The sequence below is a fragment of the Bombus affinis genome, chromosome 11 (assembly GCF_024516045.1).
Source record: "Bombus affinis isolate iyBomAffi1 chromosome 11, iyBomAffi1.2, whole genome shotgun sequence".
Taxonomy (NCBI): Eukaryota; Metazoa; Arthropoda; class Insecta; order Hymenoptera; family Apidae; genus Bombus; species Bombus affinis.
Window position 1 is genome coordinate 2,030,133 of NC_066354.1, and position 17,290 is coordinate 2,047,422.

General features: G+C 43.1%; 1 protein-coding gene across 6 annotated transcripts in view; it reads left to right on the forward strand.

Moving 5' to 3' along the window:
• The window catches only part of LOC126922340 (homeobox protein homothorax), a 500,699-nt gene that overhangs the window by 20,615 nt on the left and 462,794 nt on the right, over positions 1–17,290 (forward strand). For all 6 annotated transcript variants that reach the window (XM_050734824.1, XM_050734825.1, XM_050734826.1 and 3 more), the window contains exons 3-4: positions 3,688–3,829; positions 12,137–12,187. In XM_050734824.1, the coding sequence (XP_050590781.1) occupies positions 3,688–3,829; positions 12,137–12,187 (193 nt within the window). The remainder of the gene's footprint in view (positions 1–3,687; positions 3,830–12,136; positions 12,188–17,290) is intronic.

Here is a 17,290-nt window from a genome sequence, read left to right on the forward strand (position 1 = left end):
TTTCCCTAGTATAAAGAAAAGAGGACGCTACTTTTATAATTTCTTTTTTTCATGTTACAGTGGTTAGTACCTTTACTTTGTTATCTTTATGCTTTGGAGTATAAGCATAATTGTTCGCGGATGTTCCAAGGTTGTTGTCCGTTAAACGGCTCGTTGTTCGATCGGATAAAAGTAGGAGTAGGTTTTATTGTTAGGTATTTGTGGTTGATCGGTGCGGCGAGATTGAACCTGTGACGATCAGGCCATATATGTGGTGAAAGTGATCGTTTATGTTGGTCCTTTTTGCGCTGCTTCGGTGTTTGTTAGGTTGTACGTTTATAACAGGTGGAAACCCGATATTTTTTCCCAATACGCATTTAAAAGTAGACGTTTATTGAGCAATTACGCACAGTGCGGGCACAGTCTTGTATTAAGAATTACGCTTTTAATTAGCACGTTGTAAGTAGACCTGCTTCACGGTTCATTAAAATTCATAATACCCACCCTTCTGCGATCAAACTTCCAATTACGGAAACGACTGGTCCTAGGAAGTTCGACAGCCACGTATTTATGCATATACTTATACATGTACGATATCATAAATCGCGAATACCACGATAATCGTTCTATCCATAATATCGCAAAACCGAGTGAGCTTCTTCAACCACGCGGCACTAATTAAATCGATACAATCTTCCAGAGACGAAAAGAACGCCACTCTTTTCCCTCGGCGTCGATAAACACGCACATAGTTTAATTCCATTGTTTCATGAGTGACGGTAATGGTCCGTTAATACACGTTACGCAATAATTAAGTACGGCCGAGACAAGCCAATTTTTAACTTTGCTTTTCCTTCCGCGATTTGCCAGTGTTCGTTCGGCCGTTTTGTTGGTACCCGTTGCGATTAGGCTAATAGGTGAAAATAGAAACCCCTTTCGGGGTATGATAGAAAACACAGAACGATTCAACAAACGGAGAGAAATGGAGGAGGGTGATGGCGGGATTGCTCTCTTTCTGTTTTTCTCTGTTTTTTCTCCGGTTTGGAATTAAAAACAGGATGGGACCGGGGTTTGAAAATACACGGAGGGCTTCGTGGTGGATGGAAGAAAAGAGAACGAAAGAGGGCACGAGGGAAGCTCGTTTTTTTTTGTCGGCTAGACGGTTCAGCTCGGCTCGGCTCGGCTCGCAGAGTCGTTGCTCGCGGCGGCTCCGCGTCAATTTGTCGAAATTCGTTCCGATTCGTTTTATGTCTGCCACGCCGCGAGACGCGACCCGCTACCATGCGTACACAATGCCTCTGCCCATAGTGCTACCACGTATCTTGGTTCCACCGTGTAGCCGTTTCGTCGACGATTCGTCTCGAGACCTCCCGAGGACGCGTAAAAATTCGTTCATCTCTCTTTCGTTGGTAAGAAAGGTGGTAAGAAAGAGAAGAAGGTCGTTTTCGTGCTTTTCCCTTTTCTCTTCCTCTTTTTTCTCTTCGCTATCCTCTGCCTGTGACCGCACCACCGAGAAATTGTTCGTTTCCCGCTGGGAATTGTTTGGCGATTAGAGCACGATAATTGAGCGATTAAGGCTGCTGCACGTTGTCAGGGTTTTCGGAAGAAATGCGGGCCCGTATCGTGCCTTCTGTGAAATTCTACTTGCTGGTAGGATATCGAACAATAACCATTCATATAATCTAGAAAATAATATCGTATATACTTGTATAGTTTTTGATAGCTATATACCTGATTAAGAAAGATATATACAAGACACGAGGAAACTCGCCGTCTTTTCAAATCAGAAAGAATTGTAGTAATTAAAGAAGAACAGAAAATAATAAAAAAATAAATAATTTACGAGCGCACACATCAATAACTTAGCAAACGAGGTAGCATTATCCTTAGACTAACTCAGCGGTCATTTCCTTTTCCTCCGCTTTGTTCATTTATTACGCACTACGTTTAAAAATACTAATAAGCCTTTCTTGTCTTAAGCTTGATCATGCAATCAACTATTTACATATACGTTGTAAATCATAAGCCGAAAGGCTGTAAATCGTCACGGGTATATCTGTTTCTATTTTTTCCTTCTCTTTTTTTTTATACAGATACACTCGTGTTGCGCACACTTTAAATCAAGAGTTCGGCCCCTTCCCGGTTGCAACGTGTGGTTGCACCAGCATCGACTAATCTTATCTTATCCGGTGATCCTCCTAATGCCGCGGTGTAACCGCGCTCGGTACGCAACACGCTTGAGAACACCATGAAAATATTCTTTTCGCCCCTTGGTTCGAAATAAAAGCGTTTAGTGCAAGTATAACTTGCGGCGGATGTTCACGATCGCGTCGATACAAGAAACAGGATAATTAAGGCGCGAAATAGAAAACCTAAGGCGAGACTTTATGGCAACACGTCGATCGAACACCTTCGTTAATTGACGCATTCTTCCATTCTCTTTTCTCTTTTCTTTGGTTTCTTTTAATGAGCGCGACGACGACATTCGTTTGCTCGCGGAGCAATCACTCAATTAGAAAAGCGTCGCCGGGAGAGGAAAAATATCGTCGCCCCTGGCGAAAAACCACGTGAATCAGCCACGAGCTACGTGTAAATGTCGATAGACTTATCGGACAACGCTCGTAAGAACGCTGGCCGTCGGACAGCGAAAGGATTCACTTTACAACTTTAACACGAACGAACGATTGTTATTTTTTGGTGAACGTTGATTGGCCTGCGAATCGAGTCGTTCTATAATCGGAAACTTTTATGTAATGAAATTAAAAATGTTGATACAGGGCGATCAATTTTAGTTGCTTGTAGTTTCTGCAAATGTAAATATTCCCACCTAATAACAGAATCCGCAATCACTTAGTTGCCAACTCAATATGATACAACTTATTAAAAAAAAAAAAAAAAAAAAAAAAAAACAACAACAACAACAAAAAAGGAAGAAGAAATGATATATCTGTGGCGGGTAAAATGTTTCTGTTTATTATTATATTATTTTATGATCGATTTGTAATTTCTGTATACAAAATTTAAGATTTGAAAATCCTTGTGCATATTCGTGATGTTTTTATAAAGTACGTAAATAAAGTATTTTTTCATATACTTTTGCTTCCTTTGTTACAAATTTTTCACCTTAGTTATCGATAGTTATGCCCGCGTAGTGTTAATCGCTAGTGTATTACTCTTACGTACAGTTTATTACGCTGATATCGCAAGTAAATAATTTAGATAAACAGAAAAAACACTCTAATCTATTATTTTATTACACAACGAAATACTTGTATTCCAGAAGTTATAGCTATTTTTGCCACCGAGGACAACACATTTTTTGTTTTTATCTAGTGACGCATTCAATAAGCACCGCTTTCACCATTTCGTCGTTGTTTTCGTGGCTCTTATCTGCATCTTCGACAGTATTTAATCGCGTTTTAATCAATGATATCGTTTTCCGTTCCACGGATAAATTTATTAGACGTTAAATACATGTCCATCTCCGTGTTCCTTCCTTTTACCAAAAGAAAGTCGACCAAATGAAAAGTCAAGCAGGAGTATTCAAAAGAAAAAAAAGTCGCTCGAGAAATGAAACGAGTTTGTCGACAGTCATGGAGTTAATTAATACTTCGAAATCCTCTCACGAAATACATTTGCTTGAGTTCTGGTTGAATTGGTAGGTTGCAGGCATTTATCTCACCGTGGCTTTCTCTTGCTGTGTTACAGACATCCCTTGTTCCCGCTTCTTGCGTTGATTTTCGAGAAGTGCGAGCTGGCGACGTGTACACCGCGTGAACCCGGCGTTGCGGGCGGTGACGTATGCTCGTCAGAAAGCTTCAACGAGGACATCGCTGTCTTCTCTAAACAGGTACGTATCTCTAATTCATATTTTGAATATCCGATCGACATCGTATCGATAGCGTGGAGAAGTATATTGCTGTTTTAAAGGTTCTATCCTTCTATCTATCTCTATTTTATTTATTTTATTTTAAATTTCTATTTTATATAACAGAATTATGATGTTGAAGTTCGTTCGGTTTTGGAAAATTTAATATTAATTACAAATTTCGATCTTATAATAGGTAATTTTATAAAACGTAATATGAATCAGTTTGGTTCCGAGTACAAAAACAGTAGAAAATCGAATAATTGTTTTCCTTTAAATTAAAGTTTCTCAAAAACAGTTGAACTTAGTTAGACAACATAAAGAATTAAGGTCAGTATAGACGAATTTCACAAGCGAACCTAGGTAGAATTAACGCGGGATTCCAAAATACTCTCGCCCTTCGTAATTCGAAAACTAGAAACAGCGGTCCACTCCCCTGATTTCCTCAATGCTATCCAACAACATCGTCGTCGCTCAGATGCTTCGTGAGAGAATGTTCAAATGTAACCTCTCCTAGGTCTCTGAAAAGAGGAAGAAAAAGAAAGGGAGAAAGATTTGAAGCCGCTCTAAATGAGTCACGACTCTCTCGACACGTCCTTTCCTCTCCGACAACGAAATAACGTTGCGCGGCCATGGATGTAACCCGTGGGATGTTTAGGGTCCGAAACAGCGCTGGCTCTCATCGTTGGGACTTATTTTTAGGAATTCCAGCGAGCCAGTCGACGACGAGCATCGAGCGAAAGATCGTTCAGGGCCGCGTTCTTCGTGGTTTGCCGCGGCCAACCAACCGGAAGAAGACTCGTATTCACGTTGTTCGCGCGGCATGCTCCTTTCCTCCTGCTTTCTCACTCTTCGTTTCTAGTTTTTCTCCCTTGGGTATTTCTGTCTTCGTCGACGTTTCTCACTCTGGTAACTCACCTGAGGCGAGTCCTCTCAAGGACACACGCGTAGGTAACCGGAGAACCTATACGCGAAATCATTTCGGCCTTTTAAAAACACACCGTTTCGCCATCCACGTTCCTTAGCCCAGGCCGACGAGAAAGGTGTTCGTAGATCGGTCTTCAAGCACGTTCAACCGTATACATCCGTAACTGTATCTGGATGGTATACGTTCTGGGATGTCGATGGATTTGTCGTCCCGAATAAATTATCCCGTGCTTAGAAAAACGAAGATTCGTAGCAAAGAAATGGAAAAGATGGTGTTTCTCATAGGTAATGATAGAACGGCTTCGCAAAGACACGGAATAGTCATGGATAGTTCGCTGGTGCAAAACAAAGCGGAGGCGATTAAGTCGAGTCGACAGTACGAACGATAAAAATGTTGCCTTGGTGGTTCTTTGCGCGTTTAGTCGATGCAAACGAATGCAGCACATTTAGATTGAGGGATATCGACGCCTATGTATATCGTAGAGCTAGATAGCCACGCTGTTCGTGGGTTATCTTTGCATAAAATTGCACTTCTGCCTTCGACGAAACGCTCCTCGGTTTCTCTTGCCTGGTACGGCTGGCTAATTATTCCAGACGAGCGCCGTGCAAGCGCGGTTCTCGATGGCTTTAAACGTTCGAGAGGGTACGAAGGGTTACGTGCGATTTCATTGAGCGCGTCACAGATGGAAAAATCAGCTGATAGATCGTAACGTTCAAATATAGAGCGTCGGTAACACGGTAGCAACGGACTCAAGCCACGGATACGCACAGATAACGATAAGAGTTAAACCTGGCCGCAAGGTAGGATAAGGAATGAGCTTGGTTCTTCGCGTTAATTCCATGCTGCGTCATTGTTTCGGCGTCGTGTATGTGATTTGAAAACAAAGTACGCGCCTTTTTTTTTAAAGACCGAGTTTATGAATGCCTGCGATTTTTCTTTATCCTCGATCGCCTAGTATTCTCGTTAAATCGTTCGCCCGTTCTATTATTTATCCGCGGCATGTCGACATTATACCGAGCGAGACAACAGCGCGTACTATTCTCGAAGAAGTCCGTTAGGATTGCGAAATTGACATGACATTTGCATCTTAATAAGGTGCATAGTATTACGCGGTTGGACGAGGGACGGAGCGGGAGCGGAGTACAGAAAAGGAAAAAAATATTGAAAGAAGGATAGCCGAAGGCTCCGTCGCGTTTCTTCCAACGCGGTCGCGTATTGCGAACCGTCGTTGTGCCGCGTGTAGTAAATTGCGCGCCGCCTTTTGCTCGTTTCCCTTCCTATCCGTGGCGATCCACGCCGTGCAAACGTATCTCTTTTTCTCGGTGACGCTCTTTCACGCAGGGACCTCGTATTTCAACCGTGCTATCGACGCAATTAATTTCCCTTTCTGTCCGTTGGAAGCGGGCAACGTCGCGAAGAGACGTCGTTATGCCTCGCGCGCCTCTGTCACTATCTTCTCGAGAAGATGAAGAAGATTGCGCGACGCCGTGAAAAACTTTCGAAACGAGGAAGTGGTGTCACAGTGTATGCCCTCGCTCGTGGGACGTGTCCCGCTAATTCAGAGATTACGCCGCGGTCCCCACAGAGCGGATAAACAAATTGTCGAGGGGGACAGCCGGTTACCATGTTGTCGCGATCGTGTTCCCCCATTTCTTCCCAGTACAGATAATGAATTTTGATATCGAGTCAACACGGTCGTTATGAAATTTTTTGTACATTCATCTTCTCATTTCTTCTTGGTTGCTCGTAAGCACGATACTGAGAGTTAAATTCATTTTGCCAGTCTATGGTCGTCGACGGGAAGATTACACCGGCGATTATAGCGAAATCCGCGCCGCCTCGCCCATTCGTTCTTTACTTGCCATCGATCTGTCGTCGCCGATGTCTAGGCAGGTCGTTTTATAATGTCAGAGGTGGAGGGGTCAGGGAGGTGAGATTATGTACACGCACACCGGCGGTACACGTGAAAAGATAAGCAGGTGACAATCCTCTTGCGGTGGTTTTCGAGGCGTGTCGTTCGAGCCCTTTTACACTCCGTCGATACTTGGACGAAGAGAGATATAGTAGAGGGCCGGTGCGCGCGACAAAAGGGCCGCGCGCGCCTCGCGTACACGGGATTATTCGTCCGCGTTTCGTTTTCGTTGCGTGCGCGGCACAGGAACGGGCGCATGCGTCGTAGCTCGGCGGTGGCGATCGGCGCATGCGCAGTCTCAGTCGCGGCACGACCACCGCCGCCGCCAAGTCGTGAGAAGCGACGAACCGTGGTGAGAGCACAGCACGTTGGAGGGGGCAGAGAGAAGGGGTGCTCCGCAGCCGGTGGAGAGAGCGCTGCTCATTTTCTGCCATTGTAAATTGATCTATTCAATGGGGCCTGGCATTATCCCGCGCGGTCCACGCATCGTGCGTGCCCTATGGGGCCCCGATACATTCCACACGCAACCCAGTTCCCCGTGGTCCGTGCGCTCCCTTTTTGCGCTCGCGTTGCCTCCGAGCTATTCGGTTTTGGCCTCTCCGCGTTCAGCCCAGGCTGGTGGCTGCCTGCGACGTAGCAGCGCGCACCGCAGGAGCGTCCCGCTGCGCCACGTTACGCGCATTGTTGTGCCCTTTTTTACCAGATGGATCGCCTGTCCCAGTTTTCGTGCCCACCGTGGGCGCTCCGCTGTGAAAATTTCGCTTTCGTCGGCGTCCCGTTGCGACGTGTTGCGCTTCGTCGCGCCCAAATTAATCGCGCGTCCAAGGGAGCATCGACGCTCTTTTATTCCGCGGCCGAAAAAACTTGTTCGACGAAATTTTTCGCCTTAGCACCGAAAAGGGGATTTATTCGCGTGGCCTGTGGCAACGACTTAAAGTTTAAGCCACGTCACGAAGTAGTCACACTATCTGAAACGCATACGTCACTACTCTTTCAGACACTCGAACTGTGGTGATCTGCAACGTCAGTACAACGTCACTGCATTGACGCAAAGGCAATAACGGTATAGAAAGGAGACGTACGGAAAAGTGCCACATAAGGATCCGTTGTGATTTATTGTTGCAATTAGATTTCACCTCCAGGGACATTAAACCCTTGTAAAACGTTAGCCCTCGCGCTTAAACGGCTTGACTAATGCGACCACAAAACAGGCACGTTCGCCGCGCACGCTACCTGCTTTCCCGTCCCGAAGGTGCGGACACCGTTTTCCAGGAATTTATATATTTGCCTCTTTTCCTTTCCTCTGGTGGAAGCATTTATAGGCATTTACATAGAATCATGCAGTCTGTATGGTTAAAGAATTTTTGAAGGGTTTATCAGGCTTAAGTCAATTAGGAACCAATCAACGAATTGTTTACGCATATAATTTTTAACGATCGGCGTCTCGATAACCGCATTGATGACGTGTAGCATTCGAGGACGCTTCATTCCCTCTGCCCCGAGCACGAGGGGTAGTGTAAACAAGCGCAAAGCCGGATTATCATAATCGCGATAACGGCATCCGCGACATCTCTTTTGTCGCGCAGCCAGAGGCGTGATCGTCGCTTCCAAAGATCGATGATGCATCATCGAGTTATCTACGCTACCGGTCTTTCCATGCGAAGGTCGGTTCGTTTGTTCAACAGTAATCATACGATTTTACGAATCTTTCTGTCTCTCTCTCATTTTGTGGAATGGAAAAATTTAATAGACTCGCGCTTTATTGCTCGCTTTATTGGCCGCTTATAAAACGATGCAATTAAACGCGATTACGAAGAATTCCAGAGCGTTGAACGATCGCAGGTTTCATTCCTGGCTTATCGATACTTTGTGAACGGCGCGGCGTGCTGATCGATTCGAAGGTAATTAACCAAACGCACCTCACCCGCAAAAGCTGTGTAAGATTTTTCAAGCTCAATGCTTAGTGCAATACTTCTCATTGGTTTTCGTATTATTCTTCCATTTTATTGTCGAATAATTATTTTCTTCGTTATTCAACCACAAACGGTATTTAAGGCTGTTACATATTACTACATATGTTTTGCACTTACCTGGCTCCCCTCTGTTATCTTTACTAATCGCTCAGTTGTTATCGTTTCGTTCGAAAACCAATCGATTATCCTATGGTCTATTTTAAATACACACAATTTTATAACTACGTTGACTAAGGCAAATGGAATTTTACAACGATCAATTTAAATAGTAGACAATTCTATAGGACACTTTAATAAATTTAGAACAGCATTTTATCTTCTATATCACAATGGCAATTAATTAATCATAACCTCCATGACAAAATAGTTTCCTTCTACAGTCTCCTGTGTCGTGTTCGTCAGAGTAACTTCAATTCCGTTTCGAATTGACACTCGTTCAAATAATAAGTTGAACAATTTTAAATTTCTTTACGACCGCCAGGTAAAACTAAGAAGGGTGACCATTAGAATCAAGGCCTCCGGGGAAAGTTAACAAGGATTGAAGTTTAGGTTTAGGAAGTTAGGATATATCTTCTCGTCCAGTCAGGTTCGACAGGCCTTTGCCTATTGCTTTATTGCGGCAAGGTACCTTTTGCCTAGCCACTTTGGAACATGGTATTTGTTTGTTATTTTCATCGGATGTTTCAGGTAAGGTACAAAGGTCTCGTGAAGTTTACCTAGAGTGCAATTCGTTTTACCATGTGAAGACAGTTAAAGACTACCGGTTCCGGAGCTCAAAGACTATTTTTCCGACACAGCCATTTTATTTTAATTTCTCGTTGATTTTAGTAGAATACCGACAAATTCTTACAAATGACTCGACAAATCGTTCCAAAATTCCTGTCATACGCGTTTCATGGTCGAAGATGGAAGCTTGGGATAGAAGGAAGGTACGTTTTTGGTGGCTCTAAAACGATGGCCAAGGAAACAGAAGTAACAGCCAGGCGGATGAGCAGCTGCTTCGTATATCTCTCGACGGGATCGTCGTACACCACGAATGGCTACGTGCATACCAGCTAGTCCTAAATAGACGTGCCGGAGCGAGAACATTTTCTAAATATTATCGCGCAATACATATTTTTATCTCGTGGTCGATGGAGATGTTGTATAGGCTCCACGGAATTTCTCTCTGACGTATTCTATATTTATTATTTTTCACCAGCAGGCTGTCCGTCTTTTCCCTGTTGTCTACAGCGAAGAAAAGAAAAACGAAGGTGTTCAGATATACTTCGTTCATATTTTTAACGGTAACATTTTGCTTCCCCGTCGAAATTTTCACGTGGTTAGAGAAAGTTTACCTCAACGGCGCCTTCGTCGAAGTCGGATGTGTCTTCGTTTCATTCACGAGTTGGCGTGTGATAAATATGGACGATCTCGGATATTTAACGGCAAACAACGTCACATTAATAGCTTTCGTATTGCTTTATACATATGTATGCATGGACTCAATTAGCTGTCACTCGCAGCCCCTCTACCTCTAATCGCCGTGATACAGTCGTCTCAATCATTCACGATAGAAGGCGCAAACTTTCATGTAGATTTTACTTTATCTTTATACCGAAACGATTAACCTCAATACTATCTCTATTTCTTACATGTTCCACGTAAAATTCTACGGTAGGACGATAAATTATACGTTTATTCGTGACCAGTGGTCGAATAGCTGATGATAAGGAACGAAATTCGAAAGGATGGGAGAGAAAGAGAGATAGGAGACGAAACTGCTTACAATTTGTAATCGTCGTGGCTACCTGAACGGGCGTTTAGTTTGCCGCTTGGGGATCGCCGAAAAACTACAGTGACAGGACTCTGCAAGAACTAGTTTCCCCACTACGAACAGTTGACAGTATTTTTGTGAAGCGTACGAGACGCCTTCATTATCCATACACCCAATGCGAGAGGAACTCCCATTCAGAATTCAGACTCATGAATACGCTTCTCGAACCCGTTCCCAGAATTCTCGCGATTGCGTTTCGTACGTCGAGCTCCGTCGTCGACCGGTAATTCGATTTTAACGTTCGACCCCTTTTTTTCACCTGGATTCCCCCTTTCGGTTGCTGGACTCTGTATATCTGAATTATTCGAGGGAAATTTTTTATTTGCCGAAGATACGATTTTATAAATTGTTATGCAATGGGAAACACAGAGAGATGAATTTCGACGGGGAATTTAAGAATTATGTGTGGCATTTTAGGAAACTATAACCTGTTCATTACGCTTTAATGCGATTATTAAAATTCTTCAAGCACTTCTAATAGCCGTTTTCTTCATCCATCATGTATAGTTCCAAATTGATTCGTCCTTCGATGTCAAATTGGCGACGAGAAAAAGTCGATATGACGAAAATCCAATCAAATTTTTTTATCAAATTTACACATTCGAGCAATAAGTTCGTCCGCATCACGCGTCATTAACGAAGCAACGTTAAATTGAAACAAGAAATGGACGAAGGTTAAACGTCGAACCTATATCAGAGAAAATTAAGAAAAGTTAATGTTCTTCCACGTCATGGAGCAATTTTCGACCCTCTTAATTCCTTTCTCCCATAGAAAACCGCGGGAACTGATTATGAAACTTCATTGGATATCCTCTTTCGATATACCGATCAGAGAAACAATATCGAGCACCGTGGTAGAAGAATGTTAACGATATTCATCCGAGAATCGGGGACGAGCGATCTAATCAGATGGCGCGGTTCGGTGTCGAGAGAGCATAATCTGCCGCGGTCCGTCGGTGGATTCCACGAGATTAACCGGTACTTCCATCAAGATTTGTCGTTCGTCTTGTTTCTTCTTTTTTCCCTTGGATCCCGGCTCGCTTCCTTTCAGTAAGAACACCGTGGGTCCAATTAAGAGCGGGCCCCGAGCATCGAGCGGTCTCGGGCATCGAGCTCTCTCCCCCGTGCATTCTGTTTCCATTCTGATCGGCACTATGCGGCGCCATGAAAATGCTTGAGAATCTCCTCGTCTCGTTCCTCTCTCGTTTTTCACCGTTTCCCCTCTTTTACGCATCCCTGATGGTCGGAACTATTCTCTCGCGCGCTTCAGAGAATTCCATCGCGTTCGCCGACGCGTTTCCGTTTCTATATTGAACTGTAGGGGTCCAATTAAGAGAAAGCACACGGAGGAAATCACTTAGAGAGAAAGAGAGAGAGAGAGAGAGAGAGAGAGAGAGAGAGAGAGAGAGACACTAGGCTGGAACAGCGAATCCCATGGCCAGCCGCGACATACACGGGAATAGAATAAAATGATGGTAAAAAAGGGATATGAAACGAAGGATCGATCTAAGAGAAGGAGAACCAGGACGTACAAGATAAAGGAACGCGCGTGTACGCATATACAACTGGGCGAGATACGATCGTCTCTATAGTTTTAATACAGCAATTACCACAAAACCTAATTGTTAAAGATTCTTACGTGTGTGCTTATGTGTTACAGATCAGACAAGAGAAACCCTACTACATTGCGGATCCGGAGGTCGATTCGCTGGTGAGTACATTCGTGTACATATATATATATATAATTTTTTTATCGTTCACAGCGATACAGATTTTTCCACTAGCCACAAATGACAATTTCCTTACCGATAGACGTTTTCTTTCTTTATCGTTGATGTTTCTTTATTTCGTTCCGTACGCTGGACTCATTCAAAGGTTAATCGTTCTGTTTTATCTGACGATCACTACTGGCCACCCGGCGCGTTCCTTTTGAAGAATGACGATGGAAAAGATCGCCGCCTTATATACGGGAAACATTTAATCGTCGATGGAAATTAAAGGAGGGGAAAACAAATTGCTGGAAAAATCAAACCGGACGTTGCTACGAAGCTTCCGTAAACTCAGCTTGTAACTAGGTTGTAACTTGGATATCTGATAATTGAAAAAAAGGGAGTTGCTTCGTCAGAAATTTGAAAATTACTTCCCCTTCTACGAACTGAGAGTAAATTAGTCTTTTTACATTGCTGTAGAAAGAAACATCCTGGCCGTGCAGAGTTATTGTTATTACTCCCTATGAAGTTCATAACTTACGAGACTTATGGAAAATTCAGTATGAACAGCTCGTAAAGCAAAACGCGTGTGAAGCCAGGGAAGGGTGATAATTAAAAAAGAAACGAGACACGAGGACACGTTGCTGGTGCGCCTTTGTTTTCTCGTGCGCTGGCCGGCAGCCATTCGAATGGCAGACCTTCGAAACACCGGAGGAAGAAATATTTCAAACGACCCTTCGCGTTCTCCGATCGAGATAACGGATAGTGGCCTTTTTAAATATCTCGGATGTATTCCTTGCTGGTCGAGGACGTGTATGAGGCCCATCGATGCTCGGACCAACTCAACGTCGACCTGCCATTATGGATTCCTTCTTCCAGACAGCGCTGTCCCTGTTCTGGTCACTTAGTTTTCTTTTCTTTCAATTTTCGCGTATATACGGCCGCACATGAATTCTTATTAATACAACAGAATATTGTTCGATAATAAAATTTACACACGCTTCTTACGTTCGATGTTTTCAGAATGCTTATGTCTTTTGACGCTGCATACGAAAACAAACATAGATATGTCGATTACTTCGCTCGTATGCTTCGATAAAACCATATAAAATGCATTGTCGAGAACGCAAAAAAGTTGAGGTCCAAAGAAAAGTAGCGTATTAGACATTTATGGCTATATTCGCTTCCAGATCTGATTTCTAACCATCCTTGAAAGAGCGACACCGAATCGCCACTACGATATTTCATCATAAAGTTCATTCAACGAAGTGAAGGCCTTATAGAGGCGCGTCGTCTGCTCGGAAAAAGGTGTCGCGCGTTTTCGAATATTCGCTCGTAATTCAAAATTGGATATATCGAGCGTGTTAATGGTGAACCGGTGTACGTTGTTTCACGTTGGCTCTCTTTTTTTGTTGTTCTGTTTTGTTGCATTTTTTCCTGTTTTTTTAGCGGAGCCAACGCTCGTGGTGGTGCAGCGGTGGAAAAAAAGGGGGAGAAGGAAAACGGACGACGAGGATGCATTTCGTTGACGTTGTTCGCATCGTTGGCCTCAATTTTTCAAAATGTCACGCCCGTTATCTGAGCTGTCAGGACGGCATCGGTCCGCGCGCAAACATCCACGCAAGGTGTACCGACTCGCATCTCGCGCCGCTGTTGTCACAACTGTCGCTCGGTCTCGATCTGCTGAAACAGAAAACGAACGAAATCAAACAAAAAAAAAAAAAAAAAAGAAAAAAAGAAAAATACGAAAAAAAAATCGAAACAGAATGGAACAAAAATAAAAAATAGGAGGGAAAACGGAGAACCGCGTGAAAAAGGACGGGAAAAGCACGCGAGAGGAAAAAAACGAGCAAGATATATTTTACTATAGTTACCGATGGTGCTGTGTGCCTCTATAACTTCGTATCATCGAAAGAACCGTGTCAAATTATGCATCCGTGATATTAAATAAATGTAAGCATGAAACAGGCAGACACGCGTTTCATCTAAATTTTAAAAGGAAATGAGACTGGACGCTTCGATGATTTCGCAGTGACGCGTTGGAATTAACTGTTACTACGTGTTTTCGAATATTTTTTACCTCCATATTTGGTAACTCGAGTACATATTATTGCATTCAACGGACGTATAAAGTCCCTTTTAGGTTTTATGCAGTACTGTCTTCTTTTCACGTAGATTCTTTGATATGTTCATTGAACACATGGTTTGGCGAAGTTTATTATTTATGAAAGAAATGTTAGGAAGAAGATATGTAGTTTGAAATTGAATTAAAATTTCAAATTTGTAATTTCCAGCCGAATTTAATCAAAGAATGAAGCGATAGTTAACACGGTTCTTTGAGATCACTTTTCTATTCCCTTTTGGGCGCTCAAGTTTCTCTCCACGGACACATTATTGCTCCAGTTACGCCATTATTACACCTGTTATTACAAATGCAATAATTCAAAGCGTTTCGTATAAGAAACCCCAATCATAACAAACCAGTTTAATTATCAATCACTAAATCGTCGCCCAAATCATTTTCAAATCTCGTATATCTTTCATCACCATGCACACCGTTCCTCTATCTTCCCGGTCGTGGAATTTTCCCAAAAAATAACCATTGCCTCTTTGATTTCTTCGAGAGTAACGCTATTACAGACCCACGGATCGAATTCAATAAAAAATTCCAGAAGTGCAGGAAGATCGAAGAGAATCGAAAAATCGTAGTCGTGGATCGGCGTAGCTCGTTCGCCGGCAAAAGCCAGTAGCGTGGCTTCATTAAGCCCGTGGCAAATCGCAATCTACGAGCAATGAGCTTCTATCGTAAAGAACAGGCACGTAACGTCCGCGGTTTTTGCTGTCCGCGCCCTTTGCCCGCCTCCTCTCGTTCCCCTTCTTTTCATCCTTTCTCGGGGTCCTTTTTTCTTCCCTCCCCTTTCTCGCCGACACACGGGTCCTCTCTTCCCTCTGCTCTGTCTCGCGAGAGATGGCCGTCGATCGACAGAAGCCCGGTTTTTGCCGCGATTATTTCGCCGAACGGAAAGTGCTTCGCCACGAGTACTCCGTTACAGAGGTCCGGATCTACACACGCGAGAGACGACGACCTGAGTCTGTTGATTGGAAAGGTCGCCTGGAAACGACGTGGTGACACGGTCGAGGGAACAGCCACGAAAGGGCTCGAGATGGCAGAAAATTCGACGCAGCTGTGGTGGTCCCCAGGAAAGCCCCGGGAAGCGTAGAAAAGGAGCCTCGCTTCAGCTGGGCTCAGCTCGGTGCAACACAAAGGAAATTGTTGCGCTGTTCCTGAGTGTTTCCGAGCTTCAGAATCGTTCAGTCGTGTGGTGCGATTTGTGGTTGAATCGATCGTTTCGGATTATTCTTTATTTCGAAAGTCTCGTTGGACCACACAGTAAAGAAATTGGAGGAGATTTCTGAAAAAATGGACTTATTAATCTGTGAGAAATGATAGAATCATCGGGCGTATTTCCTAGTCAAATAGTTGGACTATTTTATAAAGTATTTTTACTCATTTCGTAAATCGAAGAAAACAAAATTCTGTTTCAATCTTATTATTAATTTTCCAAACGAAAAGAGCTTAAGGTGTTTTAAAAAAATGGTTAACATAAAATTGAAATGAGAAACCTGTCGCACCAATGAAAATTCTTTCATATTCTGTTTAAACTAAAAAAAAGAGTCTTTGTGATGAAATGAAGTCTTTCTAAAAAAGACATTTCATTAGAAAAATATCAGTGAATCGAAAATGATCGAAAGAATCTAACGGTATTAAGTCCTTCCGAAAAATAAAAATTGAAACCTCATACATATTTTGCCTTATTATCATTTTTTCTTGTGGACTCTTCCTCCCCGAAGTTCCTCGATATCAAAATAAAATAATTCTCGTTCAGTCAGCTGTCTTGGCAGTATGATTGTTTCTTCGTCTTTAGAACGCGAATGACGCCCCAGAACAGGACAAACGATACTTGTATCGCGAGTACGTCGAATGTCGAGCAGTCCTCTTCTTTCATTCTTTCTACCTTTAACCTTCGACAACGGCATGCAAAACGGAGTCGGGGAGTTGTTCCACGCCGGAAGAGGCACGTATATACAATGGCGGACAAGGTAAGGCGTGTAGCGAGCTCTTTCTCTCAATTCAACGAAGGTCAAGGGTTTCCCTCGGGGTTAAAAACGAGAATCCACGTTCGCCCTCTGCGAATTCTTTGACCACGAAGAAAGCGTGCTCTCCATTCGTTCCGCTGGAATCCATGTTTTCCAGCTGGCATGCGGATCTTATCTGAGGCGTTCCGATGGCACGAAAATATCCAGCGTAGCCTTCGAAAACTCTCTTTTTAAGTCGCCCCTCCTGTTCCTCTAATTCCATCGAACCTTATCTTTCGTGTACTTTCTCTCTCCCTTGTTTCGTGTTATCTGGATGGGTGTTAGTAGGCTTATTTTCGCCAATCTTGATGGAAATCGGAAGCTTTTCGATGGTTAGAGACCCCTCAGTTTATAATGATTTTTGACAAATACCTCTCGTGCTGAGGGGAATTTTAACTTACCAAGGCCTAACGTTGTGCCAGTGTAATACTTGCAAGTTTTTCTTCAGTCAATTTATAGCCTTAAATTTTGCTCTTTTTTTTAACAAAGTGACTATGAACAGGAATTCTAAAGATTTGTTTATTTTAACAATTTTATGAAATTCGAGGCAAATTTTTAACTTGCTTTTCTGATAATAATATTACGTTTACGCAACTTCTCCGCTTAGCTCTTAAAGAATCAACTAATTTCTACTCTTTACAAAAATATTTCTCACGTGTTGTCTTCTCGTAACTGATAAAAATTAATTCTCCACACCTTGATATAACTTTTAAAAAATCTTTCAAAATCTTTACTATCCATCATTCAAATGTTCAAATTCATGGCTAATTTTTCCCGCTGTTTCCGTGATCTTCACGACGAAGCAACGCGGTGGAGTCGCGCTAGAGGTCGAAATCTCGCGTCGTGGGCGGAGGAAACGATGGTCAAAACATCTTCCACGGCGTCGTAAATGAAACGAGGAATGGTCTTATGCTGTTTCGACCGCGGAAGAGAGCAAAGCAAGCATACGAGAGTTTGAGCAACGTTTG